Here is a 23,782-nt window from a genome sequence, read left to right as displayed (position 1 = left end):
CTCCCCAAAATTTCTCTCACCGTTCTTCATTTGATTCATCCCTTCACGAGTAAAAATTGGCATTCGGGTGGTCCACTAGAAACTCGACAACCATTAACCAGCCCTATCCACTTTAACAAAACTCATTCATCCTCTTGTACATTAGTAGAGTCTCAACATTGTTCCATCTATTCTTATCATTAGTTCTTGTATACTATTCGTCATTAATAGAAGTATTTTCTCACAAGTATACTTACCTAATTCTCATCTTAACTATTATTTTCATTAATCTACTTTCAAAAACTCACCCGAATCAATAGTCAATACATTAAAATTAAACTCTTCTTATAAGATACTTTTAAAAATTTATTTGTCAACACATTAAAATTTGATTGAAAACAATATAAAAATTAATATGTTCGACGAATTATCAAAGATTTCTAAGATAAAAATTTATTTGACACCAACATATCCAATTTAAAATTCGTTGAACCAATTTAAGCATTTCTGCTGAGATTGTTTTCCTATTTCTATTTTTGGTTAAATGTGCATGGTTTTCTTGTCACCGTCTGTATTGGGCCTTGTGCTCTGTAGCTCATAAGCTCAAAGCTGTGGTCCAAAAACCAAGCACAAGTAACCTCGTTTCCTTTACTTGTCCTAAAACTTGAAAGCAATAAATTCCAAGCCAGTAGTAGTATTAAGGGTACCTCGTTTTCATTTGTTCGGAGTATCTTGGATTTCATTCACCAACCTTCGGCTTTAGCTTTGTCTAGTGTTTGGTATATACACTATTCAGATCCCTCATTTGGGTTTGGATTGGAATAAGGAATAACTCTCACTTTGATTCACTCACTCTATTTACCATTTTCATATTTGTTGTTGACTTTGACTCTTCTTCCTCTCTTCTTCGATCAGATCCACACTCTCATTACACCCCAACTGCAACACACACACTCACACTAGGGTTTTTCAAATTTTCCATGGAAATCCCCACACCCTAACAAAATCCACTCCGTTTTTTCCACTCCCATACAAAAGAAATCAAATTTCCTACCATTCCGATCCGCTCAACCATGGCAGCCAGCTCGAAACCCGGATCACCACGGCCACCACCTTCCTCGTCGTCATCAATGGCGCAAGATCTCTTCAACAATTTCTCGTTCTCCAAAACCCTGAAGCTCAAGACCAAGCAGCAAGAGCTTCTGATCCGCGTCACTGTCCTCACACTCATCTACATCCTAGCCTTCATCACTCGCCTCTTCAGTGTTCTCCGCTACGAGTCCATGATCCACGAGTTCGACCCTTACTTCAACTACCGCACCACTCTTTACCTCACAAAAAACGGCTTCGCCGAGTTCTGGAATTGGTTCGACTCGGAGAGCTGGTACCCACTTGGACGCATCATCGGCGGAACCCTCTACCCCGGTCTCATGCTCACTGCCGCCGCGCTCTACTGGGTCCTCCGCTTCCTCCGTTTTGCAGTCCACATCCGCGAGGTTTGCGTCCTAACGGCGCCGTTTTTCGCCTCCAACACCACCCTCGTTGCTTACTTCTTCGGCAAGGAGATTTGGGATTCCGGCGCCGGGATCGTCGCCGCGGCTTTGATTGCAATCTGCCCTGGGTATATTTCGCGGTCTGTGGCAGGGTCCTATGACAATGAAGGCGTTGCTATTTTCGCGCTTTTGTTGACATTTTACTTGTTTGTTAAGGCTGTTAACACTGGGTCGTTGGCTTGGGCTCTGGCTTCGGCGTTTGGATATTTCTACATGGTTTCGGCTTGGGGTGGTTATGTGTTTATCATCAATTTGGTGCCACTTTATGTATTGGTGTTGTTGGTTACTGGGAGGTACTCGTTGAGGTTGTATGTAGCTTATAATTGTATGTATGTAGTGGGAATGTTGCTTGCTATGCAGATTAGGTTCGTTGGGTTCCAGCATGTTCAGTCTGGAGAGCACATGGCTGCTATGGGCGTGTTTTTCTTGCTGCAGGTTGAGATTTTTCTATGTTGCCTTGTTGAATTGCTTTTTGTGTGTATGACAGATGATTTTCGAGCAAGTTGATAATATGTTATTGATTGAGTTGCATTCTTGTTCGCATTCCTGGTTTTAATTGTGGCTGCATTCTGGAAAATATAGCATAGGTTGTTGAGTCCAATTTAAAATCATTGTTATAGTAATCGGTTACTGAGTTGAGTGTTGCTTGTTATTCATCTTGTGCTCGCACATCACCTTGCATGTAGAATATGTGGCAGAATCAAATTGTAGGATTGCTGAAAACTAGGTCAGACTGGATTTAATCAAATCATGAACAATGCAGATGTGAACTTGTGAAGTGATCTGTGTTTGGCACTTCATAGTTTATAGGTCTTTGTAATTACATTGAGGAAATTACCTTTGATGGATGCTTTTACAACCTAGCTGTTTTAGTTTGTTTTTTCCCGCCCAGGTGGCCTGCCTTGTTATGTATTTGATTTGATCTGTAGTTGCAATACTTTATTCTCTGTTTCCCTTGTCATTCAAGTTGAATTTATGTTTGATAGTTAGGATTATGAATTGATTGTTACAACAAAATATCAGAATGATGTTTATGGTGAATTGCTGCTCCCTCTGAATGCATGTGATCTTCTTGTGACGCCAATTCTCATTGTTTTCCCAGGTTTTTTTCTTCCTAGATTGGGTAAGACATTTGCTCAGTGATGCAAAATTGTTTGAAGCATTTTTGAGGATCACGGTAACTGGTGCAGTTAGTGTTGGAGCCATTGCTTTGGGAGTAGGCACAGCATCCGGCTACATTTCTCCATGGACAGGAAGGTTTTACTCCTTGCTTGATCCAACATATGCTAAGGATCACATTCCAATCATTGCATCTGTCTCTGAGCATCAGCCAACTGCTTGGTCATCCTTCATGTTCGATTTCCATATCTTGCTTATACTTTTCCCTGCTGGGCTCTACTTCTGCTTCAAGCGCTTGTCAGATGCCACGATCTTCATTGTTATGTATGGCCTTACAAGCATGTACTTTGCTGGTGTGATGGTTCGTTTGATTCTTGTTGCTACCCCCGCTGTGTGCCTCATTAGTGCTATTGCGGTTTCTGCTACTGTGAAGAATCTGACTCGGTTGGTGAGGTCCCAAAGCCAAGCTGTTCAAAGTGGTTCTAGCAAAGGAGCTAGCACTGCAAAGAGTTCTTCCAAGGTTAGAACTTTCAATGGAATTAGTGGGCAATTGCTAATGTGAAATTTTAACACTTTATGGTTACTTCCATGCAGGGTGTAATTGATAATTCCCAGCCTTTCCAAAGAAATGGTGCTATTTTGTTGCTTCTGGGTGCTTTCTATCTACTGACTAGATATGCTATTCACTGCACCTGGGTCACATCAGAGGCTTATTCATCTCCCTCGATTGTCTTGGCTGCAAGGGGGGCTCATGGAAACAGGGTCATCTTTGATGATTATCGTGAAGCTTACTTTTGGCTTCGCCAGAACACCCCACCAGATGCCAAGGTGATGTCTTGGTGGGATTATGGTTATCAAATAACAGCCATGGGTAACAGGACAGTTATTGTTGACAATAACACCTGGAATAATACACATATAGCAACTGTTGGGCGGGCAATGTCATCGTATGAGGATGAGGCCTATGAGATAATGAGATCGCTTGATGTTGACTATGTATTAGTTGTGTTTGGCGGTGTTACTGGCTATTCTTCTGATGATATTAATAAGTAAGTCCATCTGAAGTAATATACAATGCTTTTCTATGTTCATTTGAGTTGTTTAGCATATAAAAGTTTTAGGGTTGTCACCTGAACTTAGAATCATTTGTTACATTGATATGATTAATGATTGCAAGAGTTCCATTTATCGCAATTGGTTGTTTTTGTTCTCAAAAATCGTTTTTCTAGTTCTCCTCATCCTTGCTTGTGTTTCTTGTCCATACGTATTGTATTGTGAATGATAGCCCTCATATTGTTTAAAAAATAAGTTTCATTGGCAATCCATTTTCAAGATAGTACACATCGGTAGTCTATTTCTATGAACACTTGTGTCAAGCATACTTCTGTTTCTCATGGTTTGATACTTTGCATTGTTGTGGCAATAAAAAATATATCTTGTTTTATAATGGACTCACTAGAATGAGCTTGGACACTGTGCTAGTAGATTTTCCTTTTGCTATATTTTCTTTACGTGTGAATATGTAAATTGATGCATATTGATCATTTCATAGTTGTCGCCATCTTTCAATTTTCTTTTTAAAATAATTAATAAAATTAAAAAAATTATCATTTGAGCAAGTAGTCTATATCTTAACTCCTATAAGGCCTTGCAACATTTTTGTACTGATATTCATAATTTTGTATAGATTTCTCTGGATGGTGAGAATCGGTGGTGGGGTTTTTCCTGTAATTAAGGAACCTGATTACCTTGTCAATGGAGAGTATCGTGTAGATAAAGGTGCAGCTCCCAAGATGTTGAACTGTCTTATGTAAGTTTCTTTCAACTTCTAGTTGGGCTTTGCTTTTTGAATCACTGTTTACTTCCAAGAAGTCTATATTTATACAAATCTGTTGGATTCTTCCCTTGAGACATTAAAAATAAGAAAAGATCCATATTTGGATATCTCATGTAAATTTTTTTATCTAACAATTATATTTGGTACAACAATATAAAAGTAATTTTTTGTTTATTTACTATGTTAAAAACATTTTTTTAAGTAAAAAGGATCTTTTAAAAAAAAGATGTAAGGCTTGTTTGGATGTGTTTTTACTAAAGATTTTTTTTCAAGTGATCTTTTTTTAAAAGATCGTTTAGAAAGTAAAAGGAATTTCATGTTTAGGTATCTCATGTAAAATATCTTTTTATTTAACAATTATGTTTGGGTACAACAATATAAAAGTATTTTTTGTATATTTATTATATTAAACACGTCTTTTTTTAAGTAAAAAAGATTTTTAAAAAAATGTAAATTGTAGCTGCTAAAAAAGATGTTTTATTTTTATTTTTCTAGTGTTTTTATTTTAACTACTAAAATTTTGTCAAAAACAATAAAAATAATAAAAAAAGATTTTTTTTCATTGGAAAAATATATTTTTCTAACAACTTAATAACACTCAAACAAGCTCAATATTATTTGTTATTTACATGTAAAGGCAAGTGATGAATTGATACATGGTGACTTAATGCATTTTTTTTCCCGGTGATTATCAGGTACAAACTATCTTATTATCGGTTTGGGGAGCTCACTACAGAATATGGCAAACCACCTGGGTAAGTTTCCATAGCCCTCACGGTTTGTACTTGTTTATTTAACCTGGCGCAGCATAAAATTTTGTATCTTCACTGACAGGTAGCCAATGTTATTTATATCATTATATTCTTTTATTTTACTTTTTTTAAAGAATCTTATTTATGTTGTTCTATGCATGTGAGCATACAAGACTATAATGAACAATTAGTATTGGTATATATCCTTATTGACAAATGATATTTATGAAGCTATTATGCATAGAATCTATATATGCACCCTATCATTGACACAAGAGGGGGAAGTACAATTACATGTAGGTGGTTTTTACTAGGGTATTTAATGAATCTTATGACTTGATTAGCTTTCTGAAAGTCGTAGTTCATCTGAATTTTGGAATTACATGGGTTTTTGATGATTCCTATTAGATATTATTTATTCTTCTAAGAAAGAGGTGACCAACCCTATATAGTATATTGAGACTAACCCATGTAACACTTGATATTAGTCCCTAAAATCTGAAATCCTGGTAAAATCTTGGTGCCTTTTTACAAGTGTGACCTGCTTTTTTGGGCTTGGAAAATGAATCGTTATTGCTGCCCTCACCTCCCCAACAGTCACACATGCGCATCACTTAACAGATGGTCAGATGTGCAGTTTTCACTGTTCGCCACCTTATTTCAGCTAAACCCACCTTGTTTCCTACACATAGCACTCTGATTCTGGCCCCTGACATTGCCAGTTATCCTTTGTCCAAAGATTAATGATTGAAGTTCTGAAATTGGCACAACAAATTGTGAATAGTGTATTTGCTTGATAATTGATACCTTATTTATATCTGCCCGTATTGTGGAATGACAGGTTTGATCGCGCTCGAGGAGTTGAAATTGGGAATAAGGACATAAAGCTTGAGTACTTGGAAGAGGCCTTCACTACCCAAAACTGGATAGTTCGTATTTATAAAGTGAAACCACCTAAAAACAGGTGGTAACTTTTAGAAAGGAAAAAAAGAAGTTAAAGTTAGACTTTGTTTTCTTTGCGGGAACGATAGCATTGTAGTGACTGAACTTGAGAATTGAAAAACGTGTTTAGCCACATCACAGATTGTGGACTGATTTTTGAAGTATTTACATGTAGAATACATTTAAGTTAAAGCTTTGGAATCATTTCTTTTTAGAAAAAAAGGTACCATTGCATTCCAACTGTGATTTAACCTTGTGCTTTAAGTGCTACTTGTTTGGGCATGATTGCATAAACGATACAATGTTTTCCCTATAATTAACTGGATTATTAGAGATGTCCCCCCCCCCCTTTTTTTTTTTTTTTTGAGTAAGCGCTGTAATTTTATATATAAAATTTGTCAATGGAAATTGTCATCTGATTCTTACTAAGTAAATATACCACAATTAGAAGTGCCTAAAATGTTCAGACAAACAGAAAAAAAAAGCGTTTAGAATATACTCTAGTGATTCTGTCCAAATATTTAGAGCCTCATGATTGTTCATTTTCAAGTTCAACAACACCCATCATTTTCATTGTGCCGGCAAACGTGATTCAAGCCATGTGCCATGTCGTTGTCTCGAGAAATGAAAAAGGGGACATGCATGTCCATTAATCTCTATATTGGTGTCTCAATAGTAGATATTAATTGCTAATAAATCATTGCTTAGCATTGCTTTTCTCAACTAAAACAAGCATTCACACCGGTATCTCTCCTTCAGAAAACAATCCTCGCTGTTATTATTTTATGGTCCTGTGATATATATAACACATTCACGTGAACAGTGCACCTACCCTACCTTAAACATGTGCACTACCATAGGTTGTCTTAGAACTTCTGCAAATCTGATATACGGTACCACATTGCCCTACTTTGTTCCTTGTACATCTGAACACACTAGTTCACATAATTTTTTATCCTAAATAGCAAATAGAATGCATACTTCATAAGAATAAAATAATCTGATATAGCCTGATCTCTTGTATTAACCAGATGTATCTAATTGAGGGTACGCAAATCCATGTAATATAAAATATAAGACATAAATAAATCCAATATAAAAGGCCATGTAACATGGTTTGCACATTTTTCTGTCAATGCAGAGTATATAAAGGGTCTGAAGAAAAAGAATAAACCTTAGATACATACACAAATATAATGACTTGATACAAGTGATGACTGGACAGAATGACTTGCACTTTGCTTGACCCAATCATTCAACAAATGAGGCTATCGATCTGTAAGTAACTTCTGTGATCCAGGTGGGTGGGGCAACCTGGTGCATTTCACAGAAACCAGTTTTGCATACCAAGTTTCTTGCACCTGTTCCTCAGCTTTAGCTGCTTTGGGAGGTCACTGATCCCCTTGTTATTCTAAGCCTGGAATAAATATCCTAACCATGTATTTTGTTTCTCCAACTTTCTACATCTTTGGCTCATGCTTACTTACCCAAAAGATTTGCATCTTGTTGCAATTTATGTTTTGTAATTTGTATAATGTCAAAAAAAATAATAATTTTTCGCCAAGGGAAGGGTTTCAACTAATCAAGGGCAGTTTTGCTTCTCCGACCAGTTATTGGGATCGGTAAGCCATCAAAGATGGGTTTGGAGATAGCTGCTTGCAAATCCGGTTTCAGATTCCACATTGTGGTTGGCCAGGCTGAGGCCGAATTGTTCTTTTCCTGCTCTCTCAGGCTTGACGCGCTTGATGATTTGCGTACTCCAGAAAGAGTATCGGTAAAGATGGATTCGCCCATCCCCACCGCAATAGAATCTAACCATCCTGATTCTGATTCTGAAAGCAGATTTGCTCGACTAGCTGATTTTGGCCTCATAGACAACGCTTTTCCGTTTGAAGAAAAACCATTTGACCCCCCGTTAATTCCTTCCTTCAGAATCTTTTCTGGTGTAACAGGTCTGCTATCAACTTCAGCTTTCTGACGTCTGCGAACGGATTTCTCATCAGATTTCTCACCTCCCACATCTCCAATGTCCGCAAGAGGCACATACTCATGCATTTCATCATTCCCAGTCAATAAATCATACACTAAATTTGTTGACTTGGGGTAATGGTTTGATCGAAGGTCAGAAATTGGTGAAGTTTTGGGAAACCAATCATCTCCAGAATGATCTGAATTATCAGATGCATAAACTGCCAATTCTGTCTCAGATGTATCTCTAGCTATAGAAGAACTCAATCCATAGTATTTCTGCAAAATGGTCATGGCTGGAGAAACCTTCTCCTTCGGTGGTTTAAGTCTTAAGGATTGTAGAGGTTCCTTCATGCAGTATTGACTTGCACGTGGGGGTCGTCTTTCCGAGCTATTATCCCTGCAATGATTTTAACCTAAAAAGATTAGTTTGTGAAACCAGCAGATTTTGAATTGAAGCAACAGCCTAGAACATCAAACAAAACTCATCCCCAAAGGAAAAAAATACAAGCAAAAACATGTAGAGTAGCAGCAAGAATTTTCATCAAACTGTAAATATCATGGGTGGATGATGCACCACAAACTTGCAAAAGCATCCTTGAAAAGCAATTATAAATTGTTGCACAATGACATGGGGAAGAATTAGAAAACACAATATATGAGTATATGGTAGTACCCCAACTTTGCATGTCCATTAGGTACACTCGGAGTGGGAGAGGGGGATGGCGGATGTCGTCCCGGTAACGGAATTTTCAATGTCTTCAGTGCAAACATTTGAAGATCCGTGGCTAACCCGTTCATCCTTTTGATATCAGCTACCTGAATAAGGAGAGTTCAGTATCATGATATCACAGCCCAAAAAGCAATCATCCATGCATTGCTGGCCAGAAGTAAAAAATTTCTGACGCTTTCATTGCTATAGCCTTATAGGCATTTCTGCACATTATACAATCATCTACTTTGTATATTACCATATCTTCATGATAATGTAGTATCTCTAGTAGTAATTTGTATGTTACTGGAAATGAATAAAAATAAACAATATTTGGAAAATGAAAAGTCAAATCGGTTGGAAATCAAATGAATTCAAGTTCTGCCCCAACTTCAGAACAATTTCTACCTATCGTTATTCTCACCTGCATAGCCATTCCACTAATCCCAAATCCCAAAAGTGGAGAATATTAACTCAAAGGAAAAAACTTTGATTAAATAAGTAATCAGAAATCGAGCCACTTAACTCAAATGGAAATGGTTCCTTCAGATCGGTTTGTTGGAATAACAAAACAAAAATAAATCAAACAAACACAACCTTCCATCATTACCAAAAAAAAAAAAAAGAGTTAAATAAGTTAGAAAAAGCACAACACAGGACACCAAAAAATATTGAAGAAAAGGGTGTATACAAAATGAAAATAAGACCTCAGAATGAAACCCAGAAGAAAAGGGTAAAACTTTACCACGTTTAAGGCACCCCAAGTTGAGAATCATAAGAAAATAATGCACAATAAGAACATGAAAAAAGAAAAATTGAAGTAGCTATATACCTCAACGCCATACTTAATAGCCACACCAGCGAGTGTGTCGAGCTTAGAGACTTGGTGCTCAATATAATTCAACCCACTTCCACCGCCGCCGACACCGCCACAGACGCCGCCGCCGTTCTGCAACCCGTTCGACGGCGACATCTTCTCCGATCGGCCGCCGACACCAAAGATCTACGATCTCACACCAAAGGAATAATAGCTTCTTCACATATACAGAAAAAAGGGGCAAAAAAGGAGCAACCAATTAATTCGAGAAAAAGTGAGGGTTTGGTGAAGTGGGTGGAAGAGTGGAGGGTGGAATTGCGCCTAAAGATGAAAAGGGTCAAAGAAAAATCTGATCTTGGAGGAGGAAGAAGAAGAAGAAGGGAAAGGGAAATTAGAGGATGAAGAAAAACAAGGGTTTTAAAATAAAACTCTGTATTATGTTGTTAAAGAGAGTGAGAAAATAAAAGAAAAAGAAAAGAGAAAAAAACAAAAATGAAATGAAAAATAGGGTTCTTTATTTCCTAAGCTTCTTCTTCTTCCTCTAGTTCAATAGGGATTTGACTTTATTCCACACACTGCCATTACTCTTCTTTATTTCTCTCTCTTTCTTCTGAGATTGAAAATTTTGGAAGTGGAGAATGGGAATGGATTCTTCTTCTTCTTGTTAATTCCTCTTTTAAGTAACATGCCAATCCTTTTTTTTCGTTTTGGGAGTTAAGGTTTTGAACCAAAAATATAAAAATGGAAATTAGTTTTAAATGTATTAGGTCACTATGGTTGAAATTTTATTTGTAAAATTTGTTATATTTTAATTCACTTTTGTTGTTCCTTAATCGTATTTATAACGAATTTAGCAATTTATTGTAAATAATAAAACATTACAAATTTTTATCATACAAATATTATCAAATTAAAATATAGAATATTTTGCTTGTATAAAAAATTTAAATTATCACAATAACAATATATTAATATGAATAATGTTTTATCATACAAATAAAGATAAATTGAAGTGTAATCTAATTAATATAAATATAAATATACATTATAAGTGAGTCAACACTCTTGGAGTCTTGGTCCTATATATGCACAACCTTTTTCTCAATATGGCTTAAATTAAATTACTATGACAATAGCATTGCAAATTTTTCAAACAAAATACACAAAAGTAATATTCAGATATTACTGGTAATATAATAATATTAATTAATTGAAAACATAATTCCAGACTATATATTAAAAAACAAATAAAGTTGGTTTAGAAGGAAAGTCAAATGATTGTGCAAGCACACCGGTGATGATAGAATGGATTCCTTGTACATTTGTCAGCGTAGCTCTTCAAACTTCTAACACAACTTTTGGATTTGGAATCACTGCGAATTATGAGATTCACTATTCTTTTATCAATTTCTTAACTTTATTCATTTGTAGTATAGCTTATTTTGTTTAATTTAAATATTTGGTGATGGTGGTAATGGTAGTAGTATAATATAGTATGGGATAGTATATATATTTCTATTTTTAATTTATTATATTGAAAAGATTGGTATACATTGAAATTCTCACGTTGTAAAGTCTAATAAAGAGGCACGAGTTTATGTTAAAATATTAAATCAATGAAATCAATTTGTATAAAATTGAGTAACGCGGTGAGAGAGAGCGCGATGCACCGACACACAGCCAAACACAGCCAAAAGCACCGAGCCATGTGGCCCCTCTCATGATTGTTACGCTTCATTTTTTTTTTCTCTTAAAATTATGCTTTATCAAATTTTAACCATTAAATTCTATTATCTAATAGTAGTATATGGTTGATGTGCTCTACTATCCATATAAGTATAATTTAATTTTGGTGTATTAATAATAAAAAATATTTTATATAATTATATAATTATATTTATTTTTTAAATAATTATTTACATAATTAATATAAAAAATAATTATTTTTATTAATATATTATTACGTAATTAAATATATATATATAAAATTATTTTATATTAATAGTATATTAAAATTAAATTCATAAAAATATATGATAATATTTATTGCAAAGTATTCTTATATTTTTAATATATAAATGAATGTTCATTTTATGACATTTTCATATTGTGCCAATTTTTTTCTTCTACTAGCTAATTCTTGTCATTTGCAAGTCCAAGTTTTCATTTTAGCCGTGTGCCTATACTTTAAAAATTGCACATATAATTTTTCTTTTTTATCTTGATTAATTACATAATTATTTTAATACGATTCACTCTATTTTTTTTTTTTTGGATATTCTAGATACTGCTCTAAGGTTGGTTAAGAAATGCTTAATATGATGAAATCACTCGAATCAGGTCATGTGCACTTAATTGTCCCTCACTCCCTGTTATTATGTTAATCAGCAAACATTTATTGTTATCATGTGATTTTATCCAACTCTTGCTGTTTTTTTCTTTAGCTTAGTCCCATTTTAACTTTCAGAAAATTTTGAGTGCTTAAGTGCTAGTACTAGTTTCTAAAAATCATATACTCCTAATAGAGTAATAATCAGAGTAAATTAACTTGCTATTAAGAACTTTCTTAAATATTATAAAAGATTTTTACAACAATTTAAGAGTTTCATGTTCATTGTTCAATTTTCTCCGTTTTTTTCCTATTAAAATACCTAACCACGTGATGCTTGTACTTCCCAAACGCCATACTAAATTAGAAAGAAGTCCCTTCTTTATTTTCTTTTTGCATATTGAGTCTTCCATTAGAAATAAACATGAAACTATTAAGCGTAATTAGTGATAATCAAACGCGGATTAGTGTAAATCACACTTCAATTCCGTGTTATCTCAACCTCCTTCAATATCTTCATTCATTAGTTAAATGAGAAATACTTAAATGCTTCTATAGAAAAAATAAAATAAAATAAATTCCAAGGAATGTATCTTAGTTAAGTTTGGCAAGTTCTCAATATCATTACTTAAGATGTAAAAATAGGAGATAGTTCTGTCATAGACCATTAATAAAGTATATCAAATCTAACAAATAATAAAGTCAAAGTGTGCTGGCAAAATGCAAGTCAATGAATTCATAATTCATTCACATTGTTTTAAGATTCCCTCTTGTTTTACGATGTATACTCAAAGCAGTCAACAACTTAATAAAAAACCTTCAATTTTCTCGGGATTTTATCATTAATATTTGCAAACCGAACAGATTCCTTTCCCTCATTATCGTTTTTAGTTAAACATATATCACGAAATGTAACTTTTTGGTTAATTATGAATAATACTATCTAAAGTTTATTGATTTCATATGCTATGCTATACTATACCATTTATTAAAAATTTTAAATAAATAATCTAGGAGGCCTAACCTAAAGCAAGGGATAAAGAGCCTAAGAAGAGAAAATTTGGGTTCACCTACATAGTCAAGGGATTGAAATATTTTCCTAGAAAATATTGTGTATAGAGAGTAAAAAACAAACAATAGATATTTCAATTTTAAATGAAATATTGAAATCCTCTTTTACCAAATCAACAATTAAAATAATAAAATATGTGAAAGACAATTATTTAGATCAGTTTTTTTTTTTCAAAGTAAGCTATTAGGATAATACAAAAACGACATTCCGTTACACTTTATTTTGTTTTTCTTTCTTTTTTTTTACAGTATTTTTAATTTTAGATCGGATTACTTCCAAGACATGAAATGATCCCTCAGGAAACTGGGAGGGAAAGCGATGCTAAGGTCAAGGTGGTACTATTGTTCAACAAATCTACAAACATTTCTCTTCTTCCCATTAACTTGTACTCAGTTACTGAATGCGAAGTTATTGCCACAACTTTGGGGAACATATTGAAAATTCTCCCAACAAAGAGTTAACTATCTCCAAAAAGCACTCAACCAAAGCTCCAATTGCAGATGCCAAAGTTAGTGCCACCACTTTGGGAGATGAGCTAGTTGACCTTTTCTCTTACCAAACTAACTTGCCTCTATTCGGCAATAGCCTTGGAACATTAACACATGCCACTTACCAAGTCTCAATTCAAGAGCAACGTGTCCCAGATAAACATAGAAAACCGATTACTCAACATTCCAAGGCAACCCATATCTTAAAAATTAAAATTAAAAAAAAAAAAATCAAGAGAGCAAGAGTTGTGTCAACACATGTGAGTGTGACAAATGGGATGTGCAAATCTAATTTCTATGGAAAACAACACACAAGCTAGCCAATAGCCGTTGCTTATCATTCAGCATAGGACCATAGAATACATTCCTCTACATCCATTTGAACAACACAGACTATGAAAATGAATGACGATGAAAAGAAGATTGCCGAATACCCCCACAAGCCACAAGGAATGATAACAATCCTTCCTGATTATGGTTTATCAAAATGAAAATGCTGTCCATTATATATATAGAAAAACTTCTGAAAACCAGAAAATCGATGCAACTTCAGGAGATGTATGTAAGTTTTGATAACTAAAGGGAAGGGAAGAAAAAGGAGGATTGAAAATCTCTTCCTTCAAACCCTTCCATTCCATCCCTGATCCCTTCCCCTTATATATTCCAACTCAGAAAACACGCTCAACATGGTACCATAAGAAAATCTATGAAAACAAGATATCATGAAAAATCCCCTGCTTATCTGCTGTAACTGAGACTGAACAAATGAAGAACAGGAACAAACACTAGGAGCCAACTGCAAAAGCACCCCCCCCCTCCCTCTTTCTTCTCCAAAACCAAAAAAGGGCTCAATATTTGATCTTTAGAAGCTCTCCAATGGCAGTATATTAAGAAACCAGTCAAAAGAAGCCACACATAGACAATCAAAACTTCACAAATATTGAAAATGCACATAAAATTTTGAATCTGTATAAAATTCTAAGTGTGAAATTGGTAATGGGCATTCGGCAGTTACGTGTGTTTATTAGTATCATGGAACATAACACTTGCAACTGTCACCATTCACTGATTGACATTTAAGATCATTTCTATTAAACAAGGCTGCAGATTTGAAACACTCTTCATACCTGCCACCAAAACAAAACAGAACTATGTGAAAATCTCCGAAAGTGTATGGCATCTGATTCATAATATTACAGCATGCAGCATAAGACCAAAGCCCAAAGGCAAGAAATCAAAGTTTAGCATTCAGGATATCTGATATCTAAGCATAAAGGCTTGAGAATGGAACAAACTAGACTTGAACCTAAAAACACAAAATATTAACTGCAGTCACATTGTTTTTCTTTAATTCAGAATGCTTAGTGCAAAACTGCAAGGAGATTTATAAAAAGGTAGATTTATAAATAGGATTACAATCCAGCTTTCAACAATAAAGGAGTTCCTGAATCCAAACCCAAATTATACAAATCCCATGACTACATTGGCCAACCCCTCTACTAAGCAGCAGTGGAGTTGCTTTTAAGAGATTACATAAACAATATAATAAGCCCCTATGTCTATGATACTTAAAATTTCCCACTCCAGGATATGTAATAAAATTATAACAAGCACAACCTTTGTAATGTTCAACAATAAGTATGGAAAGTTGAAGACTAGATAAAGATTAATCATGCAAACACATCCCAGAGTTGAAGTCTTTCAAGGAGGTGAGGAAGGTCTTAAAAATAGCAAGCATTATTTCAACAAATATAAATAACAAACGGATGAACCACAATTATTGTTGTTGAAAACTGATATGTACATGGTCCTTCATATAGAAAATAGAAATACAAAATCTTATGAAGCCATGTTTCACGAGTGGTAAAATACATACGAAATTCATCGTATTTGGCTACCTAACAATATAATAAGCCTATATCCATGATAGTAAAGCATCCATCAAAGGGCAAGTACATTAACAAGATCAAAACGAATAAGCGCTGTTCGTCGGTAGTTACAATCCCTCAATAGATCTAAAATTATCCTCTGCCACAATCGTTAACAGTAGTTCTACACAAGCCCATTTATGCTTATATTTCATTTGGTAACAATATTTTTTCCTTCTTTTTTTATCCTCCTTCCTTTATACAAGTCTTTCTAAGCAGAAGAGAAACCAAGCTAATTCATTCAGTTAGCGTGCATAAAGAAACAATTGAGTTGAGTAGTTGATACATCAAAGTCTTACAGTCTACATAAGATTAAGAAAGTTTACTCCATACATCCTTTGAGTCTGAGATCACTGTAAACAACATTTCTTGCAGAAAATCACTTAGCAGAATAATTATGGGGGGACGTTAGTGACATTACACTAGTTATATATCTTTAGTTGTGTAGCTATGGGGGGACTTCATATTGCATTAGCAGAGGTAAATCTTCATACAAAAATTGTTCACGTTAATCACAGAAATCTGTATTATCACAGGCATGTTGAGGCTCATAGACATTGAAAACAACTGCAATAGCTGCTAATTCCTCCAACATAAATAATAGAAGAGATACAGAAGCTTCTGTTGTTGTAATGACCTTTTGTATTTATCTAGATGGGTTGGAAGTGTGGCATAAATATTTTAATGAACTGAAGCTTTTTCTTTCAAAGTTTGCTATAAGAGAAACCATAATCCTTTCTTCATCCTATAAATGTTTGCTGTGATGACAATATGACATTGATCAATAAAGCAATTGCATCCAAAACAACATGACAAAAAATATCAAACTATTTCCAACTTTGGTTCAAATTTGTCCAAGCAAAAAAGAAAAAGAATGAAGGTTCCTTGAAGTAGCAGCTGTACAATCCATATCGTTTAACACAAACTAGAAGTTCAGAAACCTCATTCTTCCATAGCTGCAGGCTCAAAGCTATCACCACCTAAATCTAACCTGCCACCTAACATACCACAAATTTTTAATCAAGAGAGGTGTCTCAGTTCTCACAGTACAATTGTATGAGGGTACTCAAAACAAAGCAGGAAAAGCAAAAGGATTTCACAATAAGCCAGAGCTAAACTTGACACTTTAATGCTCCTTCATCGTGTTACTCAATGTATTCGAATTAGACAACACCATGATTCGACACCGAATTCGGAACCAAAATACCATATGATAAAATGATATGAACTTACATTATGAAACACAAGTCGCTCTCAATCAAGATCTTCTTGTCTCGTCTCCGACTCAAAATTCCGATTCCCCCTACTTTCGGAATTCGATTGCCCACTGTTGTTGTTGCCGCCGCCACTGTTGTTGTTGCTGTTGTTCCCAACATTGCTCGTCTCCGCAGGAGAGCCACCGAATTGCCTAAACGGCCACGGCAAAGAAACCCTAAACACCCTCCTCTCCAACGTTTGCCTATTATCCCCGCCATCATTGTCGCCGCCAACACCACCACCACTTCCATCAGAGGATTCAGCTGAACCGCCTGCCCCCACAGACCGGTTCACTGGGGCAGGCGTAGGAACCCCACCACGCTGAGCCCTCCGCTCGTAATCCGGATCATCGGTAGGCAACTCGTAACGGCAAACTGGGCACGAATTATGCAGTTCCAGCCACGGCAAGATGCAATCGGAATGGTATATGTGCTTACACGGGATCTGCTTCGCCGATTCGCAAAGCTTGAAGGTGTCCTTGCACACCGCGCACTGAGAAGAATCCGATTCCAGCAGCTCCTCTGTGACCGACACGTCCGGCAGCCCCTCCACGGCTGACTTCGATGCTGGCGGCGTCCCGTACCGATTCGGATCGTTCTCCGCCAGCTGCTGGATCAGCTCCTCGAGCCCCGGGCCGAAGAAGTAATCGCCGTGAGTCATGTTCCCGCCGGGAAACCGGAACGTTCCGGTTGTAGGGTCGCCGGAATTCTCGATCACGAACTGGACGTTGGCGCCGCCAGCTCTTAGGGTTTGGAGGTAGTTCTGGAGGAACACAAAGGGGTTAAAGGCTTCGCCGGAGGCGGCGGTGTTACCAACGCCGCCGCCGCCAAGCAGCGTGGATAGATCGTCGCCACCACCGGAGAATAAGAATGGGAGGTTTCCGGCGGAGGGACCTCCGGCGAAGTCAGAGTTGAAAGAGAAGAAAGGATTGATGAGGTTAGGGTTAGGGATTGGAGTTTCGAGTTCTTCGAGGAAGCCTTCGTTGCAATTAGGGCAGAGGAGCTCGGAGGAAGAAGGGACGATGGAGACTGTGCGGTTGCACTGGTGGCAGAAGTATTGCTGGGGGTTGCCGGAGGTGACGCCGCCGGAAGAAGACATGTCAATGGAAAGATGATAGAGAAAGAGAAAGGTTTGGTAGAGAGAGAAAGTGAGCAGAGCGTAAGAAAGAGGGAAGTGCCAACAAGTGAGGGAGAAAAGTAGGGGCAAAAGCGTAAATAGAAATCAATTGTGGGTAACTAGGGAAATTGAGCTTCTTTCTTCTTAATGTTGTTACTTTGTTATTAGTGCCAACTAGCCCACTATATATTTTTGCTATAAATAATTGGATTGGATGCTCCTTAGTCCTTAATCACATTTATCTGTTAAGAATTACTTCAATTTCTTGCTTTTTGAAATAAAGATGATATTCATTTAATTAAAGAGATGAAATTGTAGAAATGATTTAGAATCCACAGCATTATTAATTTATTATAGAGAAAGGATAAGATAAAGAATTTTCAACAAATCAGAAAAAAACAATAACATAGAATAAGCAAGGTATGTCTTCATTTTGTTTTTGAATTCCATTATCCTGTTAATGATTGGATTGAGATTTTGTTCTGCTGATTGGTGGCTATGGTTAGCATAGCGTCACATATCTCAACCTTTTTTTGTTAGAATCCAGTGATCCATTTTTCATTCCAGTTCCTGATAACTCTGCCAACAAGAAGAGGAGGTTTACTCTGTTCTGCCTTGAGTGACTATGCTCATCTAATTTTGTGGACGTGATTGAGAATTAGTGAGTGCTGATAAGGAGATCTAGTGTAGCTTGAATCAAACAATTCCCTGTTCTTACTATTCCATAATAAGTAACTCTCTCTCCGATCATCATTTTCATACATTCCAATATTTTGCATAAGGTTATTTTAGAACCATTATGGTCTGCGCTCCACATTCTTGTTGAGATAAGACTAATAAACTACTTATTTGCATTCCTAGCTAGTGTCCTAGTACCCATTTTGTTAGAAATTCAGAATCATTCAGTGTAGTGTAACATACAATTTAAACTGTTGATCAAAAAGTAGCAAGTAGCACATTGAATGGATATCTCTAGTACACATGCATTGTGATTTCTATCATACTGATACAATATTCTTTTTTCTTTTGTCACAAATGAAATAAACAAGATTGTCTACAATTTATGTTATCTTCAAGAACATGAACAAGTTCAATGAATCACTCTAGTCCCATACTCCCACGGCTCCTTTTATGTACAAAAATATTATTGATAAAAGTAAAATGGGGAGAGGGAGATAACTAAAATCTATAATGAATAACAGAAAAACAGTGATAAATGCAATTACATTTGGGCACACCCAAGTTCTGCACCCGCTAGCTCTGTGGATGCCATTGAACCGTCGCTGATATTTGATCCTTCCGACCCTAATTCACTGTCATTATCCAAATCATACATAGTTAGAAAGAGCAAGGTCCAATAACCAATGCATGTTTGGAGGAGCAAGGGGTGGTTCTTATGGTTGGGGAATGCTATTGAGAGCATGATCATCATTATAATTAGTTGTGTCATTTTGTATGGATCAGTGAATCGAATATCTTCCATTATACTACTACTCTCTTCCTTCCATACGTGCATTCCAATCTCTTTTCCAATTGACTCACTCGGCACCTTTCCCTCAAAACCCTTATAATATGCTTCATATGAAAGCTTCACATGATTCCATCCTCTTTTAAAATGTGGTGCTTCATAATAATAATCATCTCTCTTCAGATTAAAAATAAATAATTGACCCATAAGGCCATACCGTCCAAATTGAACTTGGTTGCCATTGATGGTCACAGTGGGTTTTACTTGAAGTGGTGGGGAAAGGATGTCATGTTTGAGTAGAATTGCAACGCAAAGAGATTTGTAAGGGAATATGGTGCCACGAAACCAGAAAGAAATAGAAGCTCCCCTGCTGCGCCACTCAAACCACCTTGGAATCCTTCCACCTGGCATCACAAAGTGGGTGCTTCTACCCTCGTGCACTTGCTGTCATTCATTCATAATGCAGAAGCAGTAGTTTAGCATACATTATTAACTTGGTGAAAACTCAGGTGCAGTCGACTTCACATGAAGTTGATAACTGAGATTCGTTAGATGATTTGACTGATTTGACTAAATTTTCATTTAACGGCTCTCAACTATCAACTTCACGTGAAATCGACTGCAATTGAGTTTTCACCTATTAACTTAATATGAATTATGATGTGATCTGCATTGTTAATTATTAAAATGTAATGAAACCTGGTTGAGTAACACGCTTGTGCCCCTCGGACTCAATGATTTACAGTTTACTGCTGAGAAGTCTGTCAAGCACGGTGGAATCCCTCTAATCTCCCGAAGATGCTCGCAATCATCCACCTTGAGTATCTTTAGAAAGCGAAATTGTTGGATGCATTCAGGAAAGACCGTGAAATTATTGCCTGTTAGGTCTAAAAATTCCACATTGGGAAACCATGCAACAGCTAGTGGAAAAAACTCATCTGACAAATTGCTGTTCTTGAGAGAAAGGTGTTCCATATCTGAAGAGGGGAGAGAGTGAGTGAATATTCCGTGAAGCCCCTCTTCCTGCTCTCCCGATACCCTCCCCTTGTTTCCTCCTAAGTTAATATTACAAAAATCCAGGCTTGGCATCATGCAAATGACACTTGGTATTTTATGCATTTTATTCTCCTCCAAATACAAATGCCACAATCTAGAAAGGTTACAAAATGAACATGGCAAATCTTGTATCCCAGTGCCAATCAAATCAAGCTCTTCTAGATTTTTCATCTCTTCTGGAATTTCTGGAAATTTCTCAAGGCTTGAGCATCCAGATAGACCGAGCATTTCCAGTGAGGGCAAATTAATAACAGGTGGAAAACTTCTGAGCTTGGGACACTTTTCAGCATTCAATATTCTAAGTTTAGGTAAAAAACCAACTGAACTGTGAACTGAGACTAAATTACTACATCCTTCAAAAGAAAATTCTTCTAAAGTTTGAATATTAGACACATCAGGTATCTCTTTCAAAGAATCACTGTAATCAAAACTCAAAACTTTCAAGGTGATCAACATCTGGAGAAAAAACAAACAAACAAATAAAATTAATGAACAAACTAAACTAAAATAAAAACAAATAAACCTGATCATGTGAATTCACAAACATACAAAATCATGAAAATGAATTTAGTACGCTTACCTTGGATATGCTATCCAACTTGGGTGACATGTAGAGATAATCAGGCAACTTGAGTATGGAAAGCTTTTCTGGATCAAAATTAGAGGGAAAATATCTCGATGGATATCTCCTCCATTCCAATACTCTTAAACTATTTGGAAGGTATTTGGGCCCTCTGGAAAAACGACCATTTTTTATGATAAGTGTTTTGAGATTTTTCATCTCTTTAAAAGCTGTTCCATCCCATTTTACTTCTACATCATCATTTTTCTCTTTTTTTGACGGATCTTCACCTCCTTCCTTTCTAAATAAAGGAAATTCCAAATGTATGATTTCAATGGCACTAGTTCCCTTTCATCAGACAAAAGTAAAAACATGTGTTAAAAAAAGTCTTTAATAAACTTAAATAAAAAAAAAAACTATTACTTACTTGATTATCTTCTAAAACTTTAACTATATCCTTGTAGAACCATAATCTACTATGTTTTCCAGGCACTTTTGACGATTTTTCTCGACATATATCTTTGCCCATGTCCTCTATTAGATCATGTAATGTTATTCTGAATAGATGATCAATCTTTATGAGAGATTTTTCAACCAACATTCCAATATGATATTTCATACTCCTCCCATATTGAGCTTGAAGTATAGCTGTAACTTCCACTGATTTATATCCTTTAAAACAACAAGCAATATCAAGAAAAACACTCTGCACATCTTCTCCCAAAGCATCAAAACTAACCTGAAGTATCTTACGTATTTTATTATCAAGAACTTCTTCATATTGATCCATTGCAGATTCCCATTGTTCTAAATCTTTTCCAAACAAGTTAGAACCTATAACTTCCAAAGCCAATGGAAGTCCAGAAGCATAAGTTACTGCACGGGTTAAAACATTCTTATACCTTGGGTTGATAATATCTGTTTTAAAAGCCTTCCATTGAAGCAAATCTAAGGACTCTTCCTCATTCAAACCTTGTACCTCATATGTTCTTTCAATGTCATGAAGCGTCAGCAAATGTTTGTCCCGTGTTGTAATAATGATTCTGCTTCCAGGATGAAACCAATCAGGTTTTCCCGCAATAGCTGTCAACTGTTCATGCTCATCAACATCATCCAGAACCAAAAGAACTTTTGTTTGACTGAGTCTACGTTGTATCTGTGAAATTCCTTCCTTAACACCTATTATCTGGACTCCCTCCTTTCCTAATATCTTACAAAGAAGATTGTTTTGAAGATGCACCAACCCATATTTTTGTGAATTTTCTCTCACGTTTTCAAGAAAACACACACCTTTAAAATTGTCAGCAATAAAGTTATAAAGAGCAAGAGCAAGTGTTGTTTTTCCTATGCCACCAATTCCATGTATCCCTACCATGTGAACTCGATCAGTAGAATCCATTTCCAAAAGTGAAATCACTTCTGACACTGGAGACTCGAGTCCAACAGGGAAGTCAGCCACTGGCAAAGGTAGACGCCCAATCTTTCTTGAAATGTCTTGCACGATCTTTTTAATAAACTGATGCTCATATCCATGCCTGCCCAACAAACATACACATAGATACTTTTACAATTCAAAATTGTAATAATGAGAAACAATTACAGAAAGAAGTATATGAAGTGAAGTTACCCATCTTTGAAATGATAGCCTGATAAATTAGCCACTTGAGGCAGAGCCTTTTTCCATTTGTCCACCTTCTTATTCATGTCATCCTTGTATCTCTTCTCATGCTTATCCATTGCTTCTCCAAAACTGTTTTTTAGATGGCGCACATCAGAAGGATCCACCTTAAAGAAAACTGGCAAAACAAACCGATTGTTTCCCTTGATGCAGTGAAGGACATGGACCAGTTCGTCTAAGCAAAAAGAAGAAGAAGCATAGTTAGGAGAGAGTACAACGATGGCAATCCTGGACTCTTCAATTGCCTTGAGAAGTGCAGGTGTGATTTCCTCTCCGCTTTGAAGCTCGCCATCATCAAAGAAGGTGAGAATTCCTTTGTCACAAAGAGCCTTGTAGAGGTTGCCAGTGAAATCATAGCGAGTATCTCGGCCTCTGAAACTAATAAACACATCGTATTTCCATTCATATCGGATGAAAGAAGAGGAAAATGGATGGGCAGAGTAGGAGGAGGAGGAGGATTGCAGAGACATGAGACGGAAGCAAGAAGGATATAATCATATATGTTTTGTTGGATGATGATGAAAATCAGAGAAACAAAGTAGTAAATATATGTTTTAATGAGTGATTGAGTTCACTAAGAAATTAGTTGCTGTATTTAAGTCTTTAGCAAACTTGCTGTTTATTATATTTACTTTGATTAAGACAACTTTGTCCTTAGTTATTTATTTTTCATAGAAATGCATGGCCACCTATGAGCATTAAGTGGTTGAATTCAACGTCCATTATTATTTCTTAAGAACTCAACTTTCAGGGCGGGACTTTCAATTTAGGGATTTCTAATATAGCAGAAAAATAATTTTTTTATGAATATTAAATGTATATTCTTGTACAATGACTAATATTTTACGCTATGATATACTATAATATTAACTCATTGAAAATTAAAGGTATCTGCTAGTACCTTACATAATTAATTGTTTGTCCATTATTTATTCTTATCTTGTGGACTCAAGCCACCAAGAATAAAAATTAAGAACAAAAATGAAGAGTGTTATTATCACCTTTTTATATTCTAATTTTCCTTTTTCTTTTTTTCTCTGTCGTAAAATAAATAGAGAATTTCCTTCAATATCTAGACTCGTTACAGAACTTGATGCCATAAAACTTTCATGTTTTGAATAGAAGTATTATTGTCTTATTTATTACTTA

The 23,782-nt window shown here is 35.8% G+C and overlaps 4 protein-coding genes across 5 annotated transcripts; 1 reads left to right on the top strand and 3 right to left on the bottom strand.

Annotated features, from left to right (window-relative positions):
* The first annotated feature begins 638 nt into the window (after window positions 1-638).
* On the top strand, window positions 639-6,498 carry LOC112751500 (dolichyl-diphosphooligosaccharide--protein glycosyltransferase subunit STT3B-like). Its single transcript, XM_025800654.3, has 6 exons — window positions 639-1,967; window positions 2,635-3,171; window positions 3,246-3,700; window positions 4,339-4,461; window positions 5,184-5,243; window positions 6,082-6,498. Exons 1-6 carry the CDS (start codon window positions 1,053-1,055, stop codon window positions 6,209-6,211), a joined length of 2,220 nt encoding a protein of 739 aa, XP_025656439.1. The 5' UTR covers window positions 639-1,052; the 3' UTR covers window positions 6,212-6,498.
* A 746-nt stretch (window positions 6,499-7,244) lies between these two features.
* LOC112751501 (uncharacterized) lies at window positions 7,245-11,048 on the bottom strand. The gene is made up of 3 exons (XM_025800655.3): window positions 9,695-11,048; window positions 8,827-8,969; window positions 7,245-8,550 (listed from the first exon to the last, which is right to left on the bottom strand). The coding sequence occupies exons 1-3, from the start codon at window positions 9,833-9,835 to the stop codon at window positions 7,761-7,763; spliced, it is 1,074 nt and encodes a 357-aa protein (XP_025656440.1). The 5' UTR covers window positions 9,836-11,048; the 3' UTR covers window positions 7,245-7,760.
* Window positions 11,049-14,498: 3,450 nt separating this feature from the next.
* Window positions 14,499-18,126, bottom strand: LOC112751499 (E3 ubiquitin-protein ligase RING1). Of its 2 annotated transcripts, none has more exons than XM_025800652.3 (2): window positions 16,730-18,126; window positions 14,499-14,695 (listed from the first exon to the last, which is right to left on the bottom strand). In XM_025800652.3, exon 1 carries the CDS (start codon window positions 17,849-17,851, stop codon window positions 16,751-16,753), a length of 1,101 nt encoding a protein of 366 aa, XP_025656437.1. In that variant the 5' UTR covers window positions 17,852-18,126; the 3' UTR covers window positions 14,499-14,695; window positions 16,730-16,750. The 2 variants fall into 2 exon arrangements, with proteins under 2 accessions (XP_025656437.1, XP_025656438.1); XM_025800653.3 differs by having other exon boundaries at window positions 14,499-16,494; window positions 16,730-18,038.
* A 729-nt stretch (window positions 18,127-18,855) lies between these two features.
* Window positions 18,856-23,199, bottom strand: LOC112751493 (disease resistance protein Roq1). The gene is made up of 5 exons (XM_025800646.3): window positions 22,583-23,199; window positions 21,383-22,490; window positions 20,974-21,303; window positions 20,037-20,849; window positions 18,856-19,781 (listed from the first exon to the last, which is right to left on the bottom strand). Exons 1-5 carry the CDS (start codon window positions 23,101-23,103, stop codon window positions 19,092-19,094), a joined length of 3,462 nt encoding a protein of 1,153 aa, XP_025656431.1. The 5' UTR covers window positions 23,104-23,199; the 3' UTR covers window positions 18,856-19,091.
* Between the last annotated feature and the right edge of the window lie 583 nt (window positions 23,200-23,782).

Source organism: Arachis hypogaea, chromosome 15 (genome assembly GCF_003086295.3).
Source record: "Arachis hypogaea cultivar Tifrunner chromosome 15, arahy.Tifrunner.gnm2.J5K5, whole genome shotgun sequence".
NCBI classification, from domain to species: domain Eukaryota; kingdom Viridiplantae; phylum Streptophyta; class Magnoliopsida; order Fabales; family Fabaceae; genus Arachis; species Arachis hypogaea.
This window is presented reverse-complemented; position numbering and strand designations above follow the sequence as displayed.